Below are 27,802 nucleotides of genomic sequence, written 5' to 3'. Positions count from 1 at the left end.
GCTACTATTTAGAGTATTTTTGTTGGCATTTTGGTGGTGCTTTTTTCTCCTGTTTGGTTAATTTGTATAATGTTAAATATCTCATTCTGTATGTTTTTTCATAGTGATTCTTTTCATGCCTGGAAGTGATAAAAGTCAGTGCTTGTCATAAACTTAAACTAAATGTAAGCATTTGGAATTGTTGAAAGTAGGTCTATGTGTACAGATCTCATATTACTGATGGTTGATGCTAAGACAGTATTGATTTTTGGAACATCTCTGCGAATGACCATTGAATTATGGGGATATTTACATCCAAAATGATGGCGTGGCTATGGGCACCAGTTGTGCCAATAGCTACGCCAACATTGTAATGGCCTATTGGGAGAAGGGATACTCTTCACATCAGGGGTTTAGACAGCATGTCAGTTTCTACAGGAGATTTGTAGATGACCTTTTCCTGGTGTGGAAGGTGATGACAGGGAGTTATTGGAGTTTGAAGAATTTATGAATGGATCAGTGGACTTCTTACGTTTCATCCAATTCCTCAAGGGAGTTTGTTGCATTCCTGGATGTCAACATCATGAGATTGGAGAATGGATTGGTGAACACCTCTATCCATAGAAAGAAATGCTACAGGAACACACTCCTACATAGGGATAGCATGCATCCCAGGCATGTTTTTGAGGAAGTGTGGCTAGGAGTCAGTCAATGAGAGCCTCAGACTTAATCCGTCTGAGGAGGGATTCCAGTTAGAACTAGATGGGCTGAGCCACAGGTTACAAGAGAGGGCCTATAGGATAGATGAGATCAAGAGAGCCATTGATGCTTCTATCGAACTCAGGGGCACGAGAGCTTGCCCTTATTTCTCCAGCCAAAACTCCACAGCTATGAGTGGATTGAACAATGGTCCGGATGAATGCATCATTGTGAAGGAGAATACACTGAGTATTCCTGTATATTTCACCTCTGATGTTAGTTATATTAGGAGAATAGTAGGAGATAGATGGGATGTGTTGAGAGCAGATGAGGAAATTATGAGGCTTGTGGGAGATAAACCGAGGTTTATTTATAAGAACATGAAGAATATTAAAAGGATACTCCAGCCCAGGTCAGTCATGGAGAAGAGGTTGACATGCTTCAACACCATCCCATGTGGCAACTGTAACCAGTGTAGTTTCATTAACACTGGTACTACATTCACATCCCCTCATGTACACAAAGAATTTGTCTTTATGACAGGAACCAACTGCAAGAGCACCAATGTGATTTATTTAGCTCAGTGTGAAGCATGTGATGCGTTTTACGTCGGTAAGACGAATAGAGAATTTAGATTTCGAATTAGGGAACACATATATCACATTAGAATTGGTCAGGAACATAACGCTTTAGCTAGACATTGTGCTATGTATGGTTCATTGCACAAGTTTAGTTTCTTTGTCATTCAACATGTACACACAAGTCCCAGGGGAGGGGACTTGGAGGGATATACACTAGAATTGGAACTCAGATGGATCATCCGGTTGAGAGCAGATCATGCACCAGGCCTTAATGACAAGATAAATATACAAACGATATTAAAGAAAAGGAGATTGAGGGTAACAGGGAAATAAAGGGGATATGTATATATATATATGTACACACATGTATGTGTGCATATGTGTACATATTTTAGGTCAACCTCATGGACACGTCTCACTAGCCTCTATTAACAACTAGTCCCTGATGATATCTTGCATAGACATAGATATTAGTTGATAGCACACAGCACCATTTTTTCACTAGGTAGCAGTGTTTGACTGTTAGGTACTCCCCAGTTTGATAGTAGGAACTACAGGAACATTTATCATTAATCTGATTTTTATGCATTTTATTCATATGTTGTGCAACAATGTTAGGATATTTTAACTTTAGGGACGAATGTCTGTTGGATATGTATAAGCATTTTTTAACATAACAGATCGAATGGCATTAAAAACAATATAAAATATAAAATAAAAAATACACATATATATTTTTTAGAGTTAATACACAGATTTTTGTAGTTGCTGGATATGTTATAATATGTATATAGTTGTTGTTTTTAGATGTTTGATTAAGCGCTTTAGACTGCCTTTGAATCTTAATGTATGTCCTTTTAAATTATACATACATCGTATTAAGCAGATGACGTTTTTATTGTTTCTTATTGGTTTTAATTAACTAATTAAGAACAGGAATTGGATATATAAATGACTGTTTTTGGTGGGTTTGAATGCAGTCTGATGAAGCCAAGGAGGTGAAAGCGCTAACTGTACCCAATAAAGAACGTTCGTCTATACTTTTTGTGACTAGCGTGATACTTTAGAGATTTCTACAGCATTTGATGCTATGAGTTGCTCTGAGTTGCTTTGAGGAGCCTGCCTATATTTTGGTTGCCGTTTATGTTCTATTTATTGTTGTGGTGAGGTTTAGCTCACTAGAGCACGTGGCTCACAGTGACTTGGATTTCTTTAGGTGGAACATGTCCATCTATTCTGAGTTGGACATGACTTTGTAAGTCAGGCAGAGATCACTTCTGAGTAAGCATATGCCACTGAGTACAGCCAGAGATTTTTCAGTCGGGCTCCATAGGACATATGTTTGAGACCAGTAATCCTCTGGGTGAGGTACTTTTGTGGTCTTTCCAGCTGTTGGAAGTGTCTTGTGAGGTACATCCCAAATGGGGCATTGTACTCTGTGATGGGTCTAATGAGTGACGAGTAGAGGGGCACTATAACCTCTTTATTTCTAGATGCGAACCCTCTAGTAATTAGATGGGCCACATAGCAGGATTTCTTAACTACTTTGGCAATATGATTGCCAAAGGAGAGATTACTATCTTCCTGGGTCCCCAGATCTCTTATTACCTCTTCTGTATTAAGGGGGCTGCCACCTATTTGGTAATTCATGGGTGTTTTGTTTTTCCCAAATGGGATGACTATGCATTTTTTGGCATTTAGCTTGAGGCCATGGCTTTAAGCATTTATTGTATCATTTTTTTTGTTTTACTTCGTCATTTAAGTTCTTATGTAAAAGTTTTGTGGTTGGTCCTGCCTCGGAGTGCTACTATTTAGAGTATTTTTGTTGGCATTTTGGTGGTGCTTTTTTCTCCTGTTTGGTTAATTTGTATAATGTTAAATATCTCATTCTGTATGTTTTTTCATAGGTGTGCTTCTTTTTCATGCCTGGGAAGTGAGTAAAATGTCAGTGCTGTGGTCATAAACTTAAACTACATGGTGGTAAGCATTTGGAATTGTTGAAAGTATGTAGTCTTGCGGCTGTACAGGATCTCTCCATTGTGTGCTGATAGGTTGCATGTCCTAAGACAGGAATTTAGGATTAGGGAAAGATCTAGCTGCTGAGATGACCATAGAGGAGAACTCTTGATGATTAATTGATATTTTGAATTTACTTTGAGAGATTGTTACCACTTTTGACAAACTGGAATGCTTTGGAGGCTTGCAGTATAACAGCTGAGTGGTAGGTACATTGAGGTAGCAAATGTTTTTTTTAAACACCTTTGCTAAATTATTACTTAAGGCATAGGTGCACACATATACATTAGTGGAAGACAAACCATATTAACAGATTGCTATTTGCACACATTATACATAATGTTTTCTCTCTAACCATTGGCTGTCGGTCCATATTACATAAATCACTGAATTCTTGCCTTCCCTTAAGACCTCATTCCTCCTTATGAACATAAGTTTATGGTGTTCCCACAAATTCCATTCGTTTATATGCAGTTTGCTCTTTCGCTTTGCTAAAGATCCCTCTTCTAGTTTATCTCCTCTACAGTATTCAATACTTCAGATAGTTACTTTCGATTTTGATTTCCATTTTCTAGTAATTGTTTTTCGGCAGCCAACAGAATTAAACTCAAGACCTTACTGTGTTTGGTCAGTTCAGATCCTGTGTTCCAGCTCAAAATAATAATTTCCTTAGTTAATCCATTTGCTTCCCCAGTATTTCTGTACTCTGTCAAATCATTACCACCCCCCAAAAAACAAAAAAAATTCCAGCTACCTTTTTCTTCCTCATCACACATCCAGTATTTACTTACCTGAGGAAAAAATATTTGAAGTCAGCTTGGTGTATAAAAATATCTGTGCAAACACTTGCTTCCAAAAGCATGTTTAAGCCTACTGGATTTTGCCTACTTGGAAGCCATGTATGTCATCTCATTTTTCCCTTGTAATTTGCTTTCAGTCTTGCCAGTCTTTTCTTAATTCTGCTGATTTTTTTTTTTTTTTTATAGTTATCTTGCAGTGGTTTGTATGCCATACTAATACATGTAACTGTAACATAACTGTCCCTTTTTTAACAGCAGTTTCTGTTCTATTTTTGACTAAAACCTCTACCAGATAATATCTTTTCCTTAGTACTTGCCTGTCCCTTCCTCTTTGCCTACACTTTCATATCAGTCCCTGTTAAAGAAGGCAGTCTAACTTTCATTCCAAACTTCAGCCTGGCCTCATCCCACTCTTACTGTTCTGTCTCTAGTTATTTGCTCCCAACATGTTCCTTTGCCAGTATTTTCCTCTAAATTCCAGCTCTCTTGCCTATTTTCTGTGCCCTTATTTCGTTCATCCTATTTGCAGAATCTTTCAACATGTCTGTGTTGGCTTGGTTCTTAAAATGCATTCTCTAACTTTATGAATATATTATGTATGATTAAGGTTATCTGGTTTGATTCAAAAGAATATGAACTTTGTTTGCTTTGTAGGGAAAACGGACTGATGAGAAATTGCTTGATTGACTTGTATGGTGATTTCAGTATTTTTGGACCTATCGAAAGACAGACCTGGACATTTTGAATTGTGGACTAGTTGCATGGCATTCTTTTTTGGTACCCAGTTATGATATGGGAATTTTTGGTGGGAGGTAGATATGAAAAAGCTTAGCATCTGTTATCCATTATATTTAAACTTAGTCATGTGGTGCTTTCATCCTTGCAGGAGAGCAGTGCTGTGGGCTTTGAAAGGCATTACCATGTTGTGGATCCATTTGTTGGACGGCTGGGCCTTGAGGCAGAGTTATTGGTAAGTAGTGTTAACAGTTAGTATCTTCATTCTGCTGTTGTTTAGCAATGTTTGTCATTTTCATTGCTGTTTGTAAATGTCTGAAAAAAAACAAAAGCTCTCATTTTATAGTGATATTACACGTGCACACAGATGTATTCATGTTTTAGCTTTTAATGATCCTTAGAGAAAAAAAATTACTTTGCTCACTCCCTTTGTCATTAATATTTTTCCATGTAAAATAATCACTTGCACCATGCATTGAGTTATCTCAAAAAAGTACAACTGATCCAGAGAGGTAGCCTAATAAAAATGTAACAGATAACGAGTAAACAAGTTTAAAATAATAGCTTTATTTTTAAATAACTAGTATATTTTTAGTACAGTTGGCACATTGATCACTCTTTATGTTCAAATCAATAAATCAAAAACTTGAAGCAAAAGCACTAAACTGATGGCTAGACTAAAACATAGGCCATTGTATTTATGCTGTCAGCAATAACTAGGCATAGAGTCTAGAAAACACAAGCCTTTTAAATTTTGTCACTTATGGCATGGATTTATTTAGAAACTGTCCCCTCTTCTCCAAATGGAGAAATTGGCAAGAAAAGGAGAGTAGTACTCCTGGAACTGAATTATTTCTCAAGTCTTGGTGAGTACCTTCACATGGTGGATCCTGTTTTCACAAAATCTCACTGAGCCGACTATGGTATTTAGACTGTGTATCATATAGCCTGTGTCATGAAAAATGGTAGGTTAAAAAATAGAAACCTGGGTGCCCAAGTCCCAGGATAAAAAATTGCCCAATCCTGCATATACCCCTGGACTGGGGAAAAAGGAGGTGCAAAATCGTCAAAGCACTGAAACATTCGTACGACAGGGTTAGACCAGGTGTAGGAGGAAGATGGCTCCCCTGTTGTAGTAGGAGGCAGTAGTCTAAAAATAAACCCCCAATATCTGACTGGCCAAAAAGACCCATTAAGATGACAAAGTGGACTATTGAGGATAAAGAAGAAATTGTATATTACTGTTACACAAGATGCCTGGAAGTTTTAAACAAAGGATGTACAGAAATAAGAGAAATTAGAAAAAGAAATACTTGACAGAGAAACTGTCAAATGCTTCAAAAGTTATATTCATTAATACAGCAGATTTATGAAAATTATATAGAGTAAGGAACTTTTTGAGCTTCATGGGAAAGAAGCAACAAAGGAAGTGTGAAAATAAAAAGAAGTATTTTTGAAAGGTATAAAATGGAAACCTGGACATGGGAAGGCGGAGGGAGAGAAATATGGTATGGTGCAATATTTGTGGAGAGGAGAAAGCTAAAGTATTAAATAAAAAAAAAAAAAGAAAACGCTTCAGACAAATACTGGCAAAGGCGCCTGGATAGAGAACATTTCACAATACAAAAAATAAGAAAACAAAGGGGAATATAGAAAAAAGTATTAGTAAGGAAGAAGCTAAGTAAGTGGATTATCTGCGAAGTGAAGGATTTAATGCAGAGAACCCAACATAGACAATGTTGCTGCATGATGGAATTATGGGTCCTCAAATTAAGGGCCAGCAAGCATCTGAAGATTTGCAACATGATGTTTTGGAGCCTTCAGCAGGAGACTGGTATAAAAGAGCTGAAGTTGCACAAGGGAAGAAGCAGGAAACGGTGGCAACTCTGACAAAGGTAATGTTGTGAAAGGCCAAAGGGTTCCCATGTGAAGGGACAGCAGATGAAGTGGGGTGTATATGAAGAGGATATGTCACAGATTTTCTGGAACTTTCTGTAGATTTGCAGGAAACAGATCTTGGAGAAGTATTTATGAAGACCCCTTTGAACATGACAAGGATGCTGAATGAATAGAATTAAAAGAAACAGTAAGGAGTTCTAATGTACATATGAAAATGGGTGAATAATGAGAAATTGAGACAAAATTAAGAAAAGCTCCTAACTGGAAAACCCTAGTCCAAACCCACTGTCTAACTTCTGGATAAAAGCAAGAACAGCTTTACACAAAGGTTTAGTCCTAAGATTCACTTATGTGCATCCCAAATGGGCGCCAACTTGGTTAACAACAGGAAAAAATTATACCTCTTAATAGTTACCCTTCAAGCCATATTAAGAACTATAGATCAATAATTTGCCTTCTGACAAAATACAAACTACAACCTAGAATTGATCCAAATAGAGTATGCAGTCATTTAGGAAAAAAGGTCCCTTATGCCAATAGAACAAAATGATGATTGAAATTCATATGGAACAAAGATTCATTTGTTGGTAAATAAAGCTGTAATAGAAAATTGTAAACCAGGAAGAGTTTAAGTATGGCATAGATTATCAGAAAAGCAGTTGACAGCATCCCACATTCGAGGATAAAACAGTGATATTCTAGGATGATTCTTTGATACCACTGCTGTATTTTCTTGCCCTTAACCTGTTAGCAGTTTACTGAACAGATTAGGCTGTGGTTGCAAATTGACTCCCACAAAGCATCTTGTTTAAAGATTTCTAATCTACTTTTTGTGGATGACTTGAAATCCATCTGATGGAGTTGAAAGCTCGACTACAGACTAGTTTCTCGGGTGATATGAGTGACATTTGTCTTGATAAATGTGCAAAGGCAATATTTAAACTGGAAAGCTGCAACACTAAGAAGATATCAACCTGGGACAGAAATGTTAAGTATAGGAACCTGAGCGAGAGAGAGTATAGAAATTTGTGAGTAGATACAGGATCAATAGTAAAACACGAACAAATGTGAATAAAGCTCTGTAAAGGGGTACTTGAAGACTGAATCTGATATTGAAAAACTACCGTGACATCTAGCAATAAAGTCCAAACTATGGTGTGATCAACTGGTCCCAGAAATTATTGGATCGATTGGACACAAAAACAAGAAAAATGCTTTATGCTTATCAAATGATATATAAAACTTAGTGGATTCCAAGATTATATGTTGCTCACTCTGAAGGAAGTATGGGCTTCCTCAAAATTGATTATAGGTGTGGCTCTGCAATGGTTGGGACTGCATGCATATCTGCTGACCTCATCTGATCCAAATATAGTGAAAGTTTCATGAGAAGACTAAAATGACAACTTTGCTTTGTTTATCAGAAGCATTTCCATGTTAAACGGGAGTGGAAATCAAAAAAGAAGTAGACAAAAATCAGTCAGCAACTGAGTGTGCCAAAAACAGCGAGAGTATACAAGGAGAAAGATCAGATATGAAGGAAAGAAATGTGGAAAATTCATAAATATAGTGGCAAATACAGAGATCTGGAACAACTTCATGTTGACCAAACTCTGACGCAGGATAGGTTAGGTGAGCTGAAATCAAAAGACAAAATGTTAATAATGGCAATCCAGGGCTGTGGACTACATACACACTTAAACTTTCATTGAAAAGGTGACAGAAATGGACAAGTACAGGTCATGTGTTAAAAAAAAAATCTTGTTTTTAGATGTGTGATACAATCATGGCAAAAGTCCTGTATTCTGAAGGGCACAATCATGTGGTGAGTGTTGCATTAGTGATTGTGCAAACGCTAAAATATAGTAGTAGCTGAGATGCAATGGAAACATGAACCACAAAGCATAGAGAATGATGGTGTATATCAGATGGGATCACCCATTACCAACAATTAAGAAAATAGATGTGGGAACACCTTGTATAGTGGTCCATTAAAGGAATATAAAAGTAGCATTGATCATGGAAATTGCTATACCCAATGATTAGTGTCTTGTGTACAGAGAGAGACTGAGTCCTAAAATATCAGTATTTGCAGGCACAAATGAGAGCATTGTGGAAGAAAGATGCATAGACATTTCCATTAGTAGCAGCAATGGGTCTAATAAGTAAGAATTTACAGTCTTACAGATGCATGTAACCCCTTATAAAATTACAGGAGGAGGTGATTCTGGGCACTTTATGGGTGCTGAGAAGACGGCTCTTGGCCAAAACCAAAGACTGAAATGATACAAATTTCATGAACTCTAATCATACCCTGTCTTGGGAATGGGGTCTATTCCTGTCATGGTATTAGAAATGCGCAAGACTTGGAGAAACTAAACCTAGACCGAAGTAGTACACAGACTTAAACTTGGAATGGTGATCACTTCCAGTTGCTGCTGTGATCTGAAATGTATTGTTAACAATGGCTTAGTATCCCATAGACGTGTCCTTCACAGTTCTTTAGCTGTCCTTCCTGTTAGTGTTGCAGTATTACCATTGGGTTATCCCAGGATGGATAGCTACATATCTGGCCATAAAAAAGCCTAGGATTCTTCCTGTTATGCCATGTATCCAGCATAATGACCAAAGCATGCTAAAGCTGTGTGGTACATGAAAGACGTACAGTTTTGAGAAGACTGCGAGTTGATCTCCATTCAGAAAACTGAACCTGTCTTTGTCAGCAGTATGAACATTGCCAGTTCCATTTGTTATGGGCAGATAAGTATCTCTGTTTGGGAAACTTCATTTTTCTTATTTCTTGACAAAATATTAACCTTTTTTGTGTCGATAAGGGAAAATGTGGAAGTCAAATACCTTGTAGGCATATCCACACTAAATGTCCTTTTTGTCTAGAAGAAAATCCTGCCTATACAAATTAATTGATTTTATCATTTTTTTCTTACCCAAGCCTCTTAGGAGTGTATTTATCATCCCTTAAGATTTACTTAGAAAATCAGACTCTGTGCTCACTCATGTAAAAACAGAGATTAAATCATCTTTCTCATACATCCCCCATCAGCCAAAAAAGAAGCTGGAAAAGTGTAAATCCAGTGTTTGTGCTGTCTGGTTGGGCCTGGACATCTCTGCTGCTCTCCTAATGAGTCCTCTGATCATCCAGGTGGTGTGGCTGCTCCCTTTGCCTCAACCCTGCTGGAGACTTGCATGGCTTTGCCCTTTAGCACATGCACACTGACTGATTAGACTACCTCAGCCCTGAAGGAAACCAAGGCTGATTTTAAGTGAGACCCAATGATATTCCTCAAAGTCTTGTCCAAGCGGAAATGCTGAGTTTTGTTATAGAAGTATGAATGGGATTTAATCTTCCTTTATATGCAAGTTCCTTCTCTTACTAAGAAAAACAGAAGACAACACATACCTGAACTTCTCCCTCTGCCTTTAGAAATCTTCTGAAGGCGAAGTCTGAATTCTCAAAAGGACTGTGCAAAGGATTTGTGTATTTGAAGCAGCCACAATTCTTTCAGTTGTGCTCACCTTTCTTCCCCTCTGAAGAGAGAGAGGGGATTCTTCATCTTAGAAAGGACAGATTCAGATGGGGATTCTCTGGCTTGCTCCTGTTCATCCCATTGTGGGGTATGAGATGGATGGAAGAGGACTAAATGTCCTCTTTCCCTCCCTGGAAGAACTTTGCTTTGGGGATACTGTGAGTAAGACAATGCAACATTTTCATTGGGAAGGTAAGCATGTGCCAGATATTCAGAAGATGTACTGATATTGTGATGTTCATGGAGGTCCCTAAATGTTCTGCCATCCCTGCAGTAGTTGAGGCTTTACAGGATCCCTTTGTCATGCTTTAGTGAATCCTGAAACCTAACCACCAGCCCTAAGAAGACTGATATGTTCTATAAAGTATCAAATTCCCATACATTTTTGTATAAGAAACCTTCCTCTGACCTTGCTGTCATTTCCCTAGTCCCAAAGTCGTACCTCTTCCATTGCTGCTCTTACTAAGGATAATAAGGCTGTTTGTTGACTTCCAAGATGGCTGCACATTGAGTAACAGCTTTAACTCTAGCTCTCCCAATGTGAAAAACTCAGAGAATGCCAGTAGCCTTTCATGTTTATGGATAAACTTCAGTAACTGGCTAGTAAGTGCACTCCCTGGATGCCAGTAAAAAAGAAATACAAAGAACCTAGAAAAAAATCCGCTACAAAAAGTGAAGAAGAAACACTGACTGGGGAAAGTTCTGCAGCTGTTCAGCAAAAAGCAGTGCAACCTCTAGACATAACATCCAGTAACCTACAGGATGAGAAAAGACAACTACACACAGACTTCGTTAACATAAATGAAACACTAATGGCGCATATCAACACAAACAGAAGGCTGGAAAAAATGGAAGAAACTTTAAACAAATATTCAGATGAGGTGATAAAGCTGCAAAAATCAGGATGAAATGAAAAAGCTGTCTGAATATGAGACTGCTCAGGAAGAGATGTTTAAAAAACATAATAGAATTAGAGGACAGAGCACGTAGGGAAAACCTGAGAATGTTTCATCGTGTTACCCTGCTGCAGTCATCACACTTGGGTTATCCTGTCGTCAGGCGGTCCCGCAGTCAGCCAGAATTCCAAAGTCTTGGTCTGGCGTCAGGGGTATATATAATGCAACAGACGCCGTTTTCTTCAGTCTTTCTTGCCGTACGGTGCCCGAAGCAGAAGCAGTTCGCAAGTGCCGTTCGGCCGACTCCTGAGATTTTTGAATTCGAATTTCAGACCGAAGTCTTCTATAAAGCTAAGTACCCCGTTGGGGAAACTTTTCTTGCCTCAGGCTGTCAGAAAAAGTTAACAATTGTATTTCTTGTGGGAAGCAAATACCTCATAAGGATTTTCATTCTTATTGCATACCTTGCCTAGGCCCAGACCACAACGTCATTACTTGTCGGTTTTGTGCTAGGTTTAATAAACGTACTATTAAAAGACACTTTGATTTCGCACGACACTACTTCGGTAGGAAATTTAACTACACCATGCTGTCCTGTCGGACAACCAACTACCGGCGTGCACAAAAAACGCAGGTATAAGGACCGGCAACCCAGGCCTAAGCCAGATTCCGAGGCCTCTGCTGATCCGGTCTCCGGTTCTCCAGCCCTCAGTGAGGCTCCGACGCAGCCCCTGACTACCGCAGATCTAGAACCCAAGACCGCTAAGGATATTTTGACGGAATGTACCAGGCCGACGCAGCCTTTTACTTCAGGCCCTTCTGACGACGTTGCTACAAAAGACGTCTGTGCTACACAAACTCCATCGGTTTCTGAAGGCGTTTTCAGACAGACTACTCTCACCATTAAAATGTTCTCCAAGTCGAAGACTCCTTCTAAATCTAAAAGGACTGCACTTCAGTCTCCTGTTCAAGGCCCCATGCCTAAGAAACAGATGCTCAAAATGGCTGAAGACTTGATTTCTTTAATCAGGGGTTCCTAGCCCCCTCCTGACAAAAGGCCTAGACAAGAAGATTATGCATCCTCTGAGCAAATGTCCATTTCTTCAGACTCTTCTGAGGACCAAGACTACTCATTCTCTCCTTATGAAGATTCTGATGCTGAGGACTCTATTCCCTCAGCTTCTCCTCCAGAAGACTACTCCTTTGGGGAAACTTTACACACTATGAGGGGACATTTTCACTGGGAAGGTCAGGACTACTCTGGTTCAAAGAAAAGACTCCCCCAACGCAGACCACTTGCCATCCCACCAGTTTTGGACATTGTGGATGATGTCTATTTAGAATCCAGTTTCAACCCTGACTCTCTACCTCCTGCTCCGGCTAAGCCTGACCGATACTGTAGAGTGCCTGATTCCCACAAATTTCTTTACAAAAGTCCTGTAGCTGACCCAGAGACCATCTCCCAGGGTCCCAAGGGGGATAAGGCTTCTATGGCTAAAAACCCCAGTACCTTCTGAAAGGGATTCCAGAGCACTAGACAGGTGGAGGGAAAAAGGTTTGCACCTCAGCCATACTAGCTATGAGGGCACTGAATTGTCAATTTCACATGCTTAAGTATCAGCAATTTCTAATCTCTCAGTTAAAGCAAAGAATAACCACTCTCCCTCAACAATCTGAATTGAAAGAAGTACAGGATCTGTTGCACACCACTGAGCAGGTGGGCAAACATACCTTACAATGTGGGTTTGATTCTTTGGCGGCCTCCTGCAGAGCAGCTGTTACTGGGTCTGTTATACGTAGGCATGCTTGGTTAATGGAACAAGCTCTGCCTGATCATGTTAAAGCAAAACTACTAGATGCTCCCTTACAGCAGGATGTTCTGTTTGGAGTTAAAGCAGAAGTTTTAAAGAAAATGGAAGACTTGGCAAAATCTATGCAGACAGTCAAAGATTTCCTACAAGTACAACCCCTTCGCTTCAGCAGAAATTGGCCAACAAAAAATTGGTCCTTTCCAGCCACTGACAGACCACAGGGGGGTAAATACAGACGCCCAAATGGCAGAGGACAACCACAAGCCCAGTATAAACCTTGACAATGGGGCACTACAACACAAAAGGGAGGAGAAGACTGGTCTCAATCCACCAGAAGGCAAACTCAGTGACTTGCAACTCATCTGTGCAAGCAATACTCTCTTGGCAGCCCCCTTGGGGGGAAAACTCGCACTTTTTGCAGACAACTGGCACATTGTCACAAAGGACAAATGGGTCCTAGACATAATTTTACGAGGATACAGATTCCACTTTCACACCTTGCCAATGAAAAGAGGAATGTCAAACCTGCCACAAAATCAATGGGCGGAGGCAAAAAAACAAATTACAGCTCTCATGGACATGAGCCATTCAACTGATACCTACTCGAGAGCAAGGCCAAGGATTTTACTCAAGACTCTTTGTAGTGCCCACAAAGGACAATGCCTGGAGACCAATTCTGGACTTTTCAATTCTAAACACTTACAAGTACCCAAATTCAAGATGCTAACACTACAGCAGCTACTTCCCATGTTGGGAAGGAAGCATGGCTAGTAACGTTGGACCTCAAGGAGGCATACCTGCATGTCCCTATCAGACAAAGTTGCAGAAGATATGTCCGTTTCATTGCAGGTTCAACCCATTACCAATTCTCTGCACTGCCCTTTGGCTTATCTACTGCGCCCAGAGTTTTGACAAAATGCCTGGCACCAGTAATTGCATACTGCAGACAAAGAGGAATTCATATATATCCATACCTGGATGACTGCCTCATCTAAGCGGAAAGCAAAGACATTCTCTTGCATCATCTGGCCTTTGTAAAGCATCTAGTAAACTGCCTGGGGTACACAGTAAACGAAAAGAAGTCAAAACTAGTACCCTCACAAAAAATGACATTCCTGGGTGCCAGCTTGAATACAACGGCCCAGAAGGCTTATCTTACGCCAGACAAGCAACTACAACTGACTCAATATTTCAAGACAATGGCAACAAAGACCCAATTAACTGCAAGAAAAATTCTGCAGGCTTTGGGCTTCATGGCATCTTGCATACTAATAATACCATTTGCAAAGCTGCATATGAGGAAATTACAGTGGTACCTAAAAAGTGTATGGTCTCAACACAGCCACAGCTTGGACACAATGATATCCCTCATTCCCTGCCTACAACAGGAATTTCTATGGTGGTCACAGGCATGTCACCTCAACAAGGGTCAGCCTTTCACCTTGCCCCCAGCCAGGCAAACTATCACAACAGATGCTACAGATTACGCCGGGGGGGGGGGCACACATGGCAGGACAATGCATTCAAGGCCTATGGACTGCAAATCAAAGAAATCTGCACATAAATCAAAAAGAGATGCTAGCTGTACAGAAAGCTCTGACAGCCTTCAAGGATCTATTACATCCAGGACAACTTGCAATAAAGACGGACAACACCACAGTAATGTGGTACATAAACAAACAAGGGGGTACACATTCCTACCCTCTGTGCAGGCAAGCAATGATCTTATGGAACACAGCTCTGGCCTACCAAGTCCAGTTACAAGCTCATTTCCTGCCAGGGCAGAAGAACACATTGGCAGACTACCTCAGCAGAAACATCAGGGATCCCCACAAGTGGAAACTAGATCCACAAATATTTGCAATGATTACTCAAAGATGGGGCCTTCCAAACATAGACCTGTTTGCCAGTCCTCAAAACTATCAACTGACAAAATTTTGTACAAGGACCTTTCACCATTGAGCTTTGAAAGTGGACGCTCTCTCTTTCAGTTGGAAAAACCTGGCATTATATGCCTTCCCTCCATTGCCTCTCCTCACAAAGGTTCTTTTGAAAGTCAAAAAGGAGAGACCACGACTGATTCTCATAGCCCCAGACTGGCCACGCCAGCACTGGTATCCGCTATTGAAAAATATGGCCCTCAGTCCACCATGGATATTGCCTCAAATCCCCCATTTGCTCACACAACAAAACAATCAAATTCTTCACAGCCAGCTCAAAACTTTAAATCTGGCTGCATGGCAAATCAGCTAAACATCCAACCAGCTCCTCTTTCACAAGCAGTTCTGGATGTTATTCTGGAAGCCAGGAGGCCAAGCACCAGGAAGGCTTATTCGGACAAATGGAAAAGGTTTTGTTCCTGGAACCAAGCTAAAGGCCAAGACACAACTCAGCCTCACATGCCTCACATTCTACAGTATTTAGCTGAGATGTTGCACAAAGGACTTTCCTTTTCCTCAGTTAAAATCCATGCTTTAGCTATTTCAGCTCACTACAACACGGATCCACCTTTATTTTCACATCCTCTTCTCAGGCAGTTCCTCAGAGGGGCAAAAATATTAGACCACCCAGGAGAGCTCCTACACCAACATGGGACCTCAATTTTGTTCTGGAAAAACTAACGCTACCTTCCTTTGAACCAGCTTTCTCTGCAGATCTTCAGTTCCTATATTGGAAGACTGCCCTGCTCCTAGCAATAACTTCAGCTAGAAGAGTCTCAGAGCTACAGGCACTAATGGCAGTGGAACCGTTCCTCTTTTTTTCATCAAGTCAGAGTTTCTCTACGAACTAATCCTTTCATGCCTAAGGTGGTTTCTAGTGTAGCTTTAAATCAAACCATCCACTTACCCCCCTTCTTCCCCAATCCACAGAACAAAGGTGAGACTCCTACATTCCTTGGACGTTCACAGGCAGCTTTGTTACTACTTGGACAAAACTAAGGCGTTCAGAAAATCTGACCAGCTCTTTGTATCCTATGCTACAGCTTCCCAAGGGAAGACTATATCAAAGCAAACCATTTCTAAATGGATAGGTCATTGCATACGTTTCTGCTATACCCATCATGGGAAACCAGTTCCTGCTACCATCAGATCCCACTCTACCAGGGCAACAGCTACCTCTACAGCCTTTCTCAGGGGGGTTCCAAGCAAGGAAATTTTAGAAGATGCAACTTGGGAGTTCAGTACAGACCTTTACCAAACACTATCACTTACCTCTTTACTCTAAGTCCAGGGCGGGCTTCGCCACTGCAGTTCTGCAGGGCCTTATTGCCTCCACTAACCCTCTGATACCTCCCCCCTACCTTAGCTTTGGGATTCAACCAAAGTCTGATGACTGCAGCAGGGTAACACGAACATAGTACAGTTTTGTACCTACCATACCTACCATAAATGTAGATGTTAGAGTGTTCACCCTGCTGCAGTCCAGGTTACCCCCCCCCATCCCCTCTGATCTACTGGCTAAATCTCTTCAATGCCTTACTGATGTATTTGCTTATAGCTGAAGGGATTTTGTGTTTGTGCAGTGGTTACTCCATTTGATACTAATTTCTGACCACCTTTTTGGGGGACCTGACATCTGGGGCAAGAAAAACTGAAGAAAATGGCGTTGGTTGCATTATATATACCCCTGGCACACTGACGTCAGGGAAGAGGCGACAGCAACCGACGCCGGACCAAGACTTTGGAATTCCGGCCGACTGCGGGGACCGCCTGACGACAGGATAACCCAAGTGTGATGATTGCAGCAGGGTGAACACTCTAACATCTACATTTATGGTATGTACAAAACTTTACTTTTTCAGCTGTACCAGAAAAGCTGGAAGGAAAAGACTGCATTAATTTTATGAAAGCACAAATAAGCAACTGGACTGGTTCTCCACAGGAGTAGTTAATTGAAAGGGCACATAGTGTGTGTGCTCTAAACCTGGCTATGAGAAAGTAACCTAAACTTTTAATAGTAAAGATGCAATCCTACCAGCAGATGGAGCCGATTCTCACAAAACTGTGTGGCAGGAGGGCAAAATATTGAAAATGTGGCAGAAGGACAAAGTACTGAAAATGAGAGGGGGCAGAGTGTTTGTGGAGAAAGGTTACTCATTGTACACCAGGCAGAAGAGGAGTACATTTATTCCACTATTCAGGGAATGTTGAGACACAAGTATAAAATACAAATTTCTGTACCCAGATGTCTTAGTTATTCTTCCCTCGAGGGACAAAATAATTTTTTGATGAACTACTTGCTAAAGAGGAAATACAAAAGCTGGTTCAACAAAGTGAGCTGTGAAAAAAGGAGCTCCTGCTTCTTGTTCTCTTAATGAAGACCACAGACTGTATGTATGAAACTATTTCCACTGTTTCAACAGAAAATGTTGGAGAGAAGGAAGGGACCATGAGAGTTTACTAGAAGAACAGAGTACATTGGGAATTAAGCAGAGACATTATTTCAGAGATGGAGATGAACAGTAATAAAACCAGTAACTTGGTGTGAGATTACAGTGCAGTAATTGTATATGTGAAATATGACTGAACAAGAAAGTCTGGAAATATTGGATTTTTTCAGAATTTGTTGGACTTGTGTTAGACTCTGAAGTATATGCCCTACTTCATTAATGCTCAGAAAAATGCTTTGGAGAGGGGAAGAAATTGGAGAAAGTTAACCAAGTAAAGAAAACATTTATTTTTTCTTAATATTATTTTTGTGATGTATGATTTTCTTTGCTATAAAGTTCTCAGTTTAAGTGTAATGGGGATTGTAAATACTTCTGTTTTTCCTTTCTGTCCCCATTTTCTGTTCAGTTTTAAGAGATGTGGCATTGCAACGTAAAAAAAAACTGGTTAAGAGCATGACAAAAGAAAAATGAATGTGCTGTCCCATTCTTGTATGGGGAAATGTCTGAATTTAATACTTTAGATTGATTTAGTAAGTTTTAAGAGAAAGCAAGTAAAGGGAAAATAATCTTGAGTATTACAAGGCTTTTTTCTAGCAAATGAATGTATGCTTAATGGCAATACTTTACCTGGCCCTCATGTCTCCATGGACACTGTCTGATAGAGAAATCAGTTACAGTCTGGCGGAGAGTGATTGCTTTGGGAGACAAAAGAAGGGGAAACTGGCTAGGAGATAATGTTCTGTGATGGTGGTCGGGTTTCCCAGCTGAGAGAGCTGTAAAGATGTGACAAAAACAGGTAACCTTTAGTAGAAGCACGGGCAGCATCATGCGTCTTAGCTTGGATAACCTTTCTTTTAGGTTAACTCAAGTCTGTGTGGCTGCCAGTGGGGGACATTTGTTCCAATTAGAAGGGTAGAATGTCAATATTTTGAAAATGTATATAGTTTTGTGTGTTAGTATTAAATTAATGTGTCTTAGAGCGATATTGGAGGGATTGTTTGTATCTTTGTTTGAGGGCTTTCAATAAAAGACATTTTTTGTAAGATTTTTGACATAGGCTCAAATAGATTTGACAAACTACTATGTAAAACTTCAACCTGCCAGTGTATGCATGTAACAGAAAATCTGGAGCTAGACATTTAACACAAAAAGGTGTTATGCATAAAAGGTAAGAATAATTTTTTGATACAGTGATGGTTTCTGTAATGTTTTTAAATTGGTGGTCTTACAGATGAAAACTAAAAAAGAATAGTGAGCTATGTTAAAAATAGAGTGCAAAGAGCTGTGTTACAGGAGAGGCACTTGGAAAGAATTAAACATGTGAATTTGATAAAGGAAGGTTCTTGGGGTGGTTATACAGTGGAATATGTGGGACAGAAGAAAAGGAGCAGTACTTGTATTGCAAGAGTAGCTCCAGTAGTGATAGGAAAGCATGAAAAAGATAATTGCAAATTTGTATTGGTAAGGGGGTACTGGCAAGGAGTAGGGTTACACTGGCATACATTTATATTCCACCTAAAACTGCTATAATAGAGCTTACAATTTTGGGAGAAATCAGTTTTCAGCAAGGAATATTACTTCTAGGTGGTACAGCGGTGAAGGTGTGTTGGTGGGGGGATATAAAAAAGGAGGGTAGATTTTAAGAAGTTTATGAAAATATTTGGTATGGAGGATGTGAATCCAGTAATAGGAGTTTGTAGTGAATTTTACATATTTTCCAAGATATAAAAACTGTGCTAGACAGAATTTACTTTTCACAGGAACATGTGTATTTAATTGAATGTCTTGCTACACACCCATTAACTGTATCAGATCATGCACCAGTAGTAACTAAAACAAAAATACAGGGTAATGAAATAAAAATGGGACACTGGCGCTTTCCCCACCTATCTGTTGAAAAGAGAGGAACTTAAGGAATGGGTAGTACAGATTATTCAGGAGTTATTTGAAAGGATATAAATTACTTCTGAAAATTAAATTTAGCTAGGTAGTAAGATAAAATTTAAGGTTGAGTTTAAAAACAGGGTGGAAATGAAAGGGAGCTATGGTTAAGTAACAAGAATTATTTAAAGGGACTGACATGTTGAAGTATTGTAGAATAGGGGGAATATCATGGAACAAGAAGCCTATCAACTGCAGGATGCTAATCAGAAAATAAGGGATTACCTTGGTATACATGAGTTTTTAGAAAGATCGGCATTAAGCAACTGTTTTTTTTTTTTTTTTGATAACACTGGAGCACAAAAACTTTTAGAAAACAGACTCTGGCAACAAAGTAGAAAAGGCTCTCACCAAGCTTAGGGTGCCTGTAACAAGGAAGGTAACAAGATCTTGTAGCGGTATCAGAGATGTTTCAGAAATTTTGTGAAAGTCTGTATAATGCAGAGAAATACAGAAATCAAGAAAAGATACAAATGGAAAGGTTTATGAAAGAATTAAAAATACCAAATTTAACCGTAGTTGAGGCTCAGTTGCTAACAGGATAGGAGGAGATAAGATAAAAAAATGATGTATAACCAATCTACAGGAAAGTCCCCAGGAGTAGATGGTATTGCTGTGCAAGTTCGGAAGCTAGGAGGGAAAAAACTGAAAGATCTGGAAGGTTTGGTTTAATAGTATTTTAAGAGAAGGACCAACATCCTGGAAGAAAGCAGTGGTAACTGTATTACCTAAAGAGGATAAAGAACTTACAGCTCATCTTCATACAGACCCATTTCAACACTAAACCATGATTGTACAGTGTTCATGTTTATAATGGTTAAAAGAATGGCAAAAGTAATGCCAAAATTGATATTGTTCAGTGTGGTTTTGTGGAGGGGTGGCAAAACATTTGACAACATCAACAGAGAATTGTTTCAGAAGGGAGCAGAATGCAAGAAAATAACATTGTTGTTGGGTTTTGATGCAGAGAAGGCATTTGCCAGAGTAAGGTGGGACTTCATGAGCAGGCAATGGAAGCACTTTGCGTTTCCTGAAAAAAAAATTAAGGTTGATTAGGAGGATATATGGGAGATTGAAGGTGAAAAAGTGCATAGGGTATCCTCTGATAATTTATGCTTCAGAAGAGGAACCAGGCAGGGATGTCTACTTTCACGTTTATTTGCATTAGATTTAGAACCATTGACAAAGAAAATAAGGGACTCAGAAATTCAAGGAAATAATTGGTATGGTAGTCAATAAAAGCTGACTGCATTTGTAGATATTTTATACCTGACAGAACTAGAAAGAGGCAAAAAGTGTTGTGGAGTATTTTGGGACAGTTTCATATCTTTTTGGGATACAAAATTAATGAAGCTAAAACAAAGACAATAGTGGTAAATTATGTACCTACATATGAATTGGTTTAGCAATGTCAATATTTATGGGGACATGATAAAATGAAGTATTTAGGAGTACGGATTAAAAACTATTCTGGTGTGGCAGCTAAGGATAATAAGGGATTAGACTAAACAAAAGGTGATATAAAAACTGCGAAAATGGAAGCTTTGTTATATGGATATGGTTAGCAAAATACAAGCAGTTACACTGTGTTAGTCCCATTAGTCTTGTACACAGGTCAGGCATATTTTTATCGACCAGAGGAGAAGTTGTGGATAGCTATTAATAGAGCTGAAGGACTTTCTGGGATGGGAAGACTGCAAGAGTCAAGTGGGATAAGCTGATTTTTCAGTAGAACAGGGCAGATTGGGTTTAACTGATTTGAAGGCATATTTCAGAACTACGTTGCTAAGGTTCCTATGCATAGCACAAGCAACTATAATTCAAAAAACTATAAAAGAGCGGAAAGGTGTGATGAAACAGGGTGGAAGCTCAAGAAATGAGGGCTGGAATTTATTGGAGAAAACTGGCAAAGGGACCTAGGTATTGCGAGCAAATAACTAGAGCGGGAAAGATGATGGAATGGGAAGATGCTAAGAATTTACTTGAACTACATACTGCCTTCCCTTTCAAGGATTGATATCAGAGTATAGGCAGAGAGAAAGAAATAGGGAGGGTCCTAAATGAAAGACCAGCAGTAGCAGAATTAGTGGCATGTAGAACAGAAACTGCAATTAAAGAAACAATTAGATCATATAAAATATTGCATGATAACTATAAGAATTAAGCAGAGGAAGTTGGAAAGGATTGGGAATAGATTGGCAAAGCAATTCACAAAGAAAATGGGAGGATATATGCAAGTCTTCCAAATATGCCACAAAATCTGGAAGAGATAGGATTTCTGCTTGGAAATGTTTATGTAGATATTTTTATACCCCAAAATAACTCCAGGGATTTTTCGTTGGGTAGACCGCAAATGTTGGAGGTGTGACAGGGAAGAAAGAGGTAATTTGGAACATATTTTCTGTAGTGCAGTGAATTGGTGAACTTTAAGGATTCCCTGCATGATGCACTGTTGGAGATGCAGGGTGGTCAGACTGATGTGACAAGGAAGATGATTTTTCTGAGTTTCGATACAGAATTGGAATTGCCTAGACATGGTAAGGCCTTGCTGTGTCCAGTTATGGTTGCTGCCAAAAAAGCAATTACTAGAAAATGGAAATAAAAATCTAAGTCAGCTATACTAGAAGTAGTGAATATAGTAACATACAAAACAGCTGGACTTGAGATCTTTAGGAAAGGGTAGGACCAAGCTACATAGGAGAAAATTAGAGTTGTTGGAGCAGTATGTACAAGGGAGGAATGAGGTTTAAAAGAAGGCAGGACTTAAGCTATGTAATGTTTGATTGAAAATGATGGGGTGTGTGACACCTGTGCACTGGCCCAGCAATCAAGGACCCCTCAACCTCATCACTAACAGCAGTGAGGGGCATCCACATAGGGAAGGATAACACGTTCACATACAGTAAATCACAGTTTCCCTTAAGAGCACACAGAGATGAGTTAGTCTGGGGCTGGTTTCTCCCTTTCTCTCATCTCTCCCCAATAAGACTCCCCATAGGCACAGCTATAGGATCCAGATCTCAACCTAGAGGGCAAGCTAAAACTTCCAGCACCCTCGCTGTCCAACCAGTGCTTCGTGTTGTTGCCAAGTAGCTGACGCACACACACTTGTGTGTTTGTATATAACTCGTATCTCAGACACTTCTGGGGAAGGCTGGCACAGATTCTCCAGCTGTGCCCCCTTTCTTCCCAGTCTAAAAGGTAGTACCAGCTGGCACCACCCACTATCAGCTACTAAAAAGGCCCTTCAAGGGTGTCCAGTGATTACTGTGCAATGTTATCCAAATGTTATGACTGTCCAAGTCACTCCAGTGAGCTTTGCTGTTGAGTGCCACTATATACATGCAATGTACTTAAATTCTCTACACAAAACAGCCACAGTTGAAAGGTTTAAAAATATTTAATAATAAATAACGCAAGACAATACATGTTCTTTGTATTTCACTGTTGCAGTCATTACATTTGGGTTATCTGCTTGCAGTAGCCCTCAGTCGGCCTGATTAACAACGTCTTTGGTCCCGCATCGGTTGCTGTCCCTTCTTCCATGACGTCAGGTCGTCAGGGGTATTAAACATGCAGCCGACGCCATTACATCAGTCTTAATTGCTGTGCAGTGCCCGAAGCAGAAGCAGTTCGCAAGTGCCTAACAGCAGACTTCTGAAATTTTTGTTTTCGAGTTTCAGAACTGAAGTCTTCATTAAAGCGAAGTACCCAGTTGGGGAAACTTTTTCTTGCTCCTTACCGATGTCAGTAAAAGTTAGTAATTGCATTACTTCTGGAAAGCAAATACCTCATAAAGATTTTCATTCGTACTGTATTCCTTGCCTAAGCCCTGACCACGACTTACCTTGCTGTCGGTTTTGTGCTGTATTTAATCAGCGCACTATCCATCATCTGTATGTTTTCAACTCTAAATATTTCAGTTCACTGTTTAATTATCCAGAAATGTCGTCTGTTAGCCTTCCGACTACCGGGATTTTGAGAAAATGCAAAGATAAAGACAGAGAGAGGCCGCCAAGGTCCAAAACTGCCAATGACTCTTCTAAGCCAGTCGCCAGTTTGCCAGTACTCAGTGAGGCACTTTCGCAGCCCCTGGTACCCGCTACTTCTGATTCGCAGGCCTCTACCCATTCGGAGTCCGGTATGCCGTGAGATGATTCGACTGTCGAACCTGCGGATGTCTCTACCTTTATTTTCTGAAGAAGACTTTGGTTACCAGGGTCGAAAACGTATATGATTTGTGGCGTTTATACTGTTTGTACCGAATAAAGCACTTTTGCTTGAGTTTCCGACCTTCATTTGGATTTCCCCGACAAGCTTCATTTCTGGTTTCTACCTTCAATAGGTCCGAAGCTGCTGTGCAGGCACTGGCTTCTGAGGGTGTATTCAGGCTTACGGACTTGCATATTAAACCGGCACCTCCTTCATTTAGGCCTAAATCTCGAACCGTGCCTAAAAAAATGATACCCAGGCCACATGCTCAGGCCTCTATGCCTAAAAAACAAATAAGAATGGCTGAAGATCTTGTAACTCTAATCAGGGAAAGCTAACCTTCCCCTTTTAAGAGACCTAGAACTGAAGTTGTTTATGAATTTTCTGACCAGGATTCTGATTTTTCAGATTCTTCTGATGATCAGGATTTGCCCTTATCTATCTGTGAGGATTCTGATGCAGAGGACTGTATTCCCTCTGCTTCCCCTCCAGAGGATTTTTCTTTTGGTGAAACCTTACATATTCTAAGGGAGCATTTCCACTGGGAAAACCAGGATTTTTTTTATTCAAAAAAGAGGCTTGGAGATTTCTTACTCCTGCTTCAGCATAGGCCTTTAGCTATTCCTTCTGTACTAGACCTTGTTGATGCTTTTTCGGAATCTAGTTTGGTCCCTGATTCTTTGCCTCCTGCTCCCAGAAAACCTGACAGATATTACAGGGTTCCTTATTCACACAAGTTCCTTTTTAAAAATCCTTTTGCGGATCCAGAGACTACTTCACAGGGACGACCCAAAGACATTAAGGCTTCTACTGCTAAAAATCCTACCCCTTCATATATAGACTTCAGTGTGCAGGATATATGGGGTAAGAAGGTTTACACTTCTGCAACTTTGGCCATTAGGGCTTTAAACTGCCAGTTTCATATGTTACAGTATCAGCAACATGTTATTGGATTGCTTAAACAGAAAATGATGTTGATTCCTGACTGTGCGGAAAATAAAGAATTACAGGATTTAATGCATTCTACTGAACAGGTTGGAAAACATACTTTGCGATGTGGATTTGATTCATTAGAGGCCTCTTGCAGGGCTGTTGTTACTGGGTCTGTGCTCAGAAGGCATGCTTGGCTTAAGGAGCAATCTTTGCTTGATCATGTTAAAGCTAAATTGTTGGATGCTCCCTTAAATCAGGACTGTCTGTTTGGCAACAAGGCTGAGGAAGTTCATAAAAAGATGGAAGATAAAGCTAAATCTATGCAAACTATTAAAGATTTCTTACAAGTTCAGCCTCCTAGATTTAGTAAGCACTGGCCCTCTAAGAATTTGTCCTTTCCAGCCTCTTCCAGGTCTTCTCAAGCCAATCCCAGACGCAGCAGAAACCCCACGTTTCAGTCCCAGGGAACACACAAGACTAAGCAGTGGGGGGTTTCCACACCCAAATCAGGAAGTAGTAGGACTCCCCCGTATGGAAAACTGTCTCAATGACTTGCTTTTAAAACTTCCAAGCACTTCCCAACTGAATGCTCCTTTAGGCAGAAAGATTGGTCTGCAGGCCAAACTGGGAACTCATTACCCAGGACAAATGGGTTTTAAATATAGTTTCCCAAAGTTCATTGACCAGTACTAGGCTAACTGCCCTTGTGAGCCATTTGAAGCCTAGCTGTTTCCCCTGTGTGAGAATCAAATCCTGCACCTTGTCTTTATAAGGTAAATACCTTAACCATTATGCCACCCCTCCCACCAAAAGTTACAGATTTCACTTCCAAAACTTAGCAACACCAAGCGGGTGGCCAGATCTACCCCCAAATCAGTGGGCAGAGGCCCAAAAATCAAGTATTCTCTCTCTCAAGCATGGGGGCTATCCAGTTGGTACCAGAAGAGGAAAAGGGACAAGGTTTCTATTTGAGACTTTTCTTGGTACCCAGAAAAGGCAATACATGGCATCCTATCCTGGACCTTTCTACTCTAAATACCTTTCTGGTGATTCCAAAATTCAAGATGCTGACTCTTCACCAGCTCCTTCCTGTGCTAGGCAGAGTTGCATGGTTGGCAACACTAGACTTAAAAGAAGCATACCTGCACATCCCTATCAGAGTCTTGCAGAAGATACCTACGCTTCAAAGCAGGTTGCATGCACTATCAGTTCTCTGCACTGCCCTTTGGCTTATCTGCTGTGCCCAGGGTATTCACAAAGTGCCTAGCTCCAGTCATTGCGTTTTGCAGGCAAAGAAATATTCATATATATATATATATATATATATATATATATACACACACACCCATACCTGGATGATTGTGTAATTCAGGCAGAAAGCCAGGACATACTTTTGAATCATCTGGCCTTTGTTCAAAGGGTACTGACTTGTCTGGAGTTGCACCATAAATGAAAATAAATCACACCTGTTACCCTGTCAAATTATATTCCTGGGCGTAAGCTTGAATGCAACTTCCCAGATGGCTTTCCTCACGCCAGAGAAACGGATTCATTTGACAACCTACTTCAAGCAAGTGGCCACAAAAACCCAGTTATCTGCAAGGCAAATACTGCAAGCCTTTAGGGTTCATGGCCTCCTGCATTCTTCTAATTCCATATGCAAGGCTGCATATGAGGAAACTGCAATGGTATCTCAAAAGCCTATGGTGTCAACATTCACAGGATCTAGAAGCAGTAATTCCTATCATACCTTGCCTATGCCTAGAGTTCTTTGGTGTGCAGAGGCTTGCCACCAAAACGGGAGACTACCATTCACACTACCTCTTTCCGCCCAAACCTTAACAGACTCGTCAGACTATGCATGGGGGGCTCACCTGGCAGGGAAGTGCATTCAGGGCAAATGAAACCCAAGTCAAATGCACCTACACATAAATTAAAAGGAAACGTTAGCTGTACAGAATGCTCTGACAGCCTTCAAGGACCTCATTTTTCCAGGACAACTAATGGTGAAGATGGACAACACCACGGTCATGTGGTACATAAACATTCAGGGGGGTACACACTCTTACCCCCTCTGCAGACTAGCCATGGCATTGTGGAACACAGTCTTGAGCTACCAAGTGAATCTACCAAGCTCGGTTCCTGCCAGGAAAACTAAATACACTGGCAGATGGACTAAGCAGAAACCTCATGGACCCACACGAGTGGAAACTGGAACCAAGAATTTTCAACCTGTTGGCTAAGCAAATGGGGGAGCCCAGATATAGACCTGTTTGCCCCCCCCCCCCCCCCCCACCAGAACCTTCAATTGGACAAATTTTGTACAAGGATTCCCCACAAACTTGCTTGGAAAGTGGATGCCTTTCCTCATCTGCCTCTGCTCTCCAAGGTACTACTAAAGATCAAACAGGACAAACCAAGGACTATTTTAATTGCGCCAGACTGGCCACGTCAACACTGGTACCCCCTCCTGCGCAGTGTCACGTTTGGCCCCATGGCACCTGCCTCAAACTCCTTCCTTGTTGTCTCAGCAGGAGAACCAGATTCTGCACCCTCAGCTGCAAACCCTGAACCTAGCAGCCTGGCTAATTACCTAATCTCTCCTTTACCACCCCTCAGTAAATCAGTGATGGATATCATTTTAGAGGCTAGGAGGCGTAGTATTAGAAAATCTTATGCTGCAGAATGGAAAAGATTTTGTACCTGGAACCAATCTCAAGGGATGAGCACAGCAGTGTCCAATTTACCTCAGATTCTACTGTATTTGACTGAGATGCTTCTTAAGGGCTTGTCCTTTTCCTCCATCAAAGTTAATGCCTCAGCCATTTCTGCTCATTATAGCACAGAGCCTCCCTTCTCTCACCCACTGCTCAAGCAGTTCCTCAGAGGGGCCAAAAATTTAAGGCCACCCAGGCGAGCTCCATCCCCAGCCTGGGACCTTAACGTTGTCTTGGAGAATCTCACTCTTCCTCCCTTCGAGCCAGCTGCTACTGCAGATTTAAAAATGTCCTTCAAGGACGCATCTGCAGTCCTTACATATGGGTTGTCCTGCCTCAGGCAGCCCTTCGGTCGGCTGGATTCCAAAGTCTGGGTCCGGCGTCGGCTGATGTCGCCCCTTGCCCGACGTCAGAGCGCCTGGGGTATAAGTGTCAGCTGACGCCATCTTCCCCAGTCTTTCTTGCCGCGTGGTGCCCGAAGCAGAAGCAGTTCACAAGTGCCGGTCGGCCAGCTCCTGTAACTTCAGCTACCGAAGACTTCAAAAAGCCTTGCCTCAACCAATGGCAGATCAAATGCTTAAAGTTAATAATTGCTTGACTTGTGGGAAACAAATACCTCATAAGGATTTCCATTCCTACTGCCTCCCC

At 40.6% G+C, this 27,802-nt stretch overlaps 1 protein-coding gene across 1 annotated transcript in view; it reads left to right on the top strand.

Annotated features, from left to right (window-relative positions):
- The window catches only part of WDTC1 (WD and tetratricopeptide repeats 1), a 2,674,659-nt gene that overhangs the window by 441,550 nt on the left and 2,205,307 nt on the right, over nucleotides 1-27,802 (top strand). The window contains 1 exon segment of the mRNA XM_044084279.1: nucleotides 4,962-5,045. Coding sequence (XP_043940214.1) covers nucleotides 4,962-5,045 — 84 coding nt within the window.

The sequence above is a fragment of the Protopterus annectens genome, chromosome 1.part1 (assembly GCF_019279795.1).
Source record: "Protopterus annectens isolate FY-2018-M chromosome 1.part1, PAN1.0, whole genome shotgun sequence".
Taxonomy (NCBI): domain Eukaryota; kingdom Metazoa; phylum Chordata; order Ceratodontiformes; family Protopteridae; genus Protopterus; species Protopterus annectens.
The sequence above is the reverse complement of the archived record's forward strand: the minus strand, read 5'-3'. Positions and strand labels throughout refer to the sequence as shown.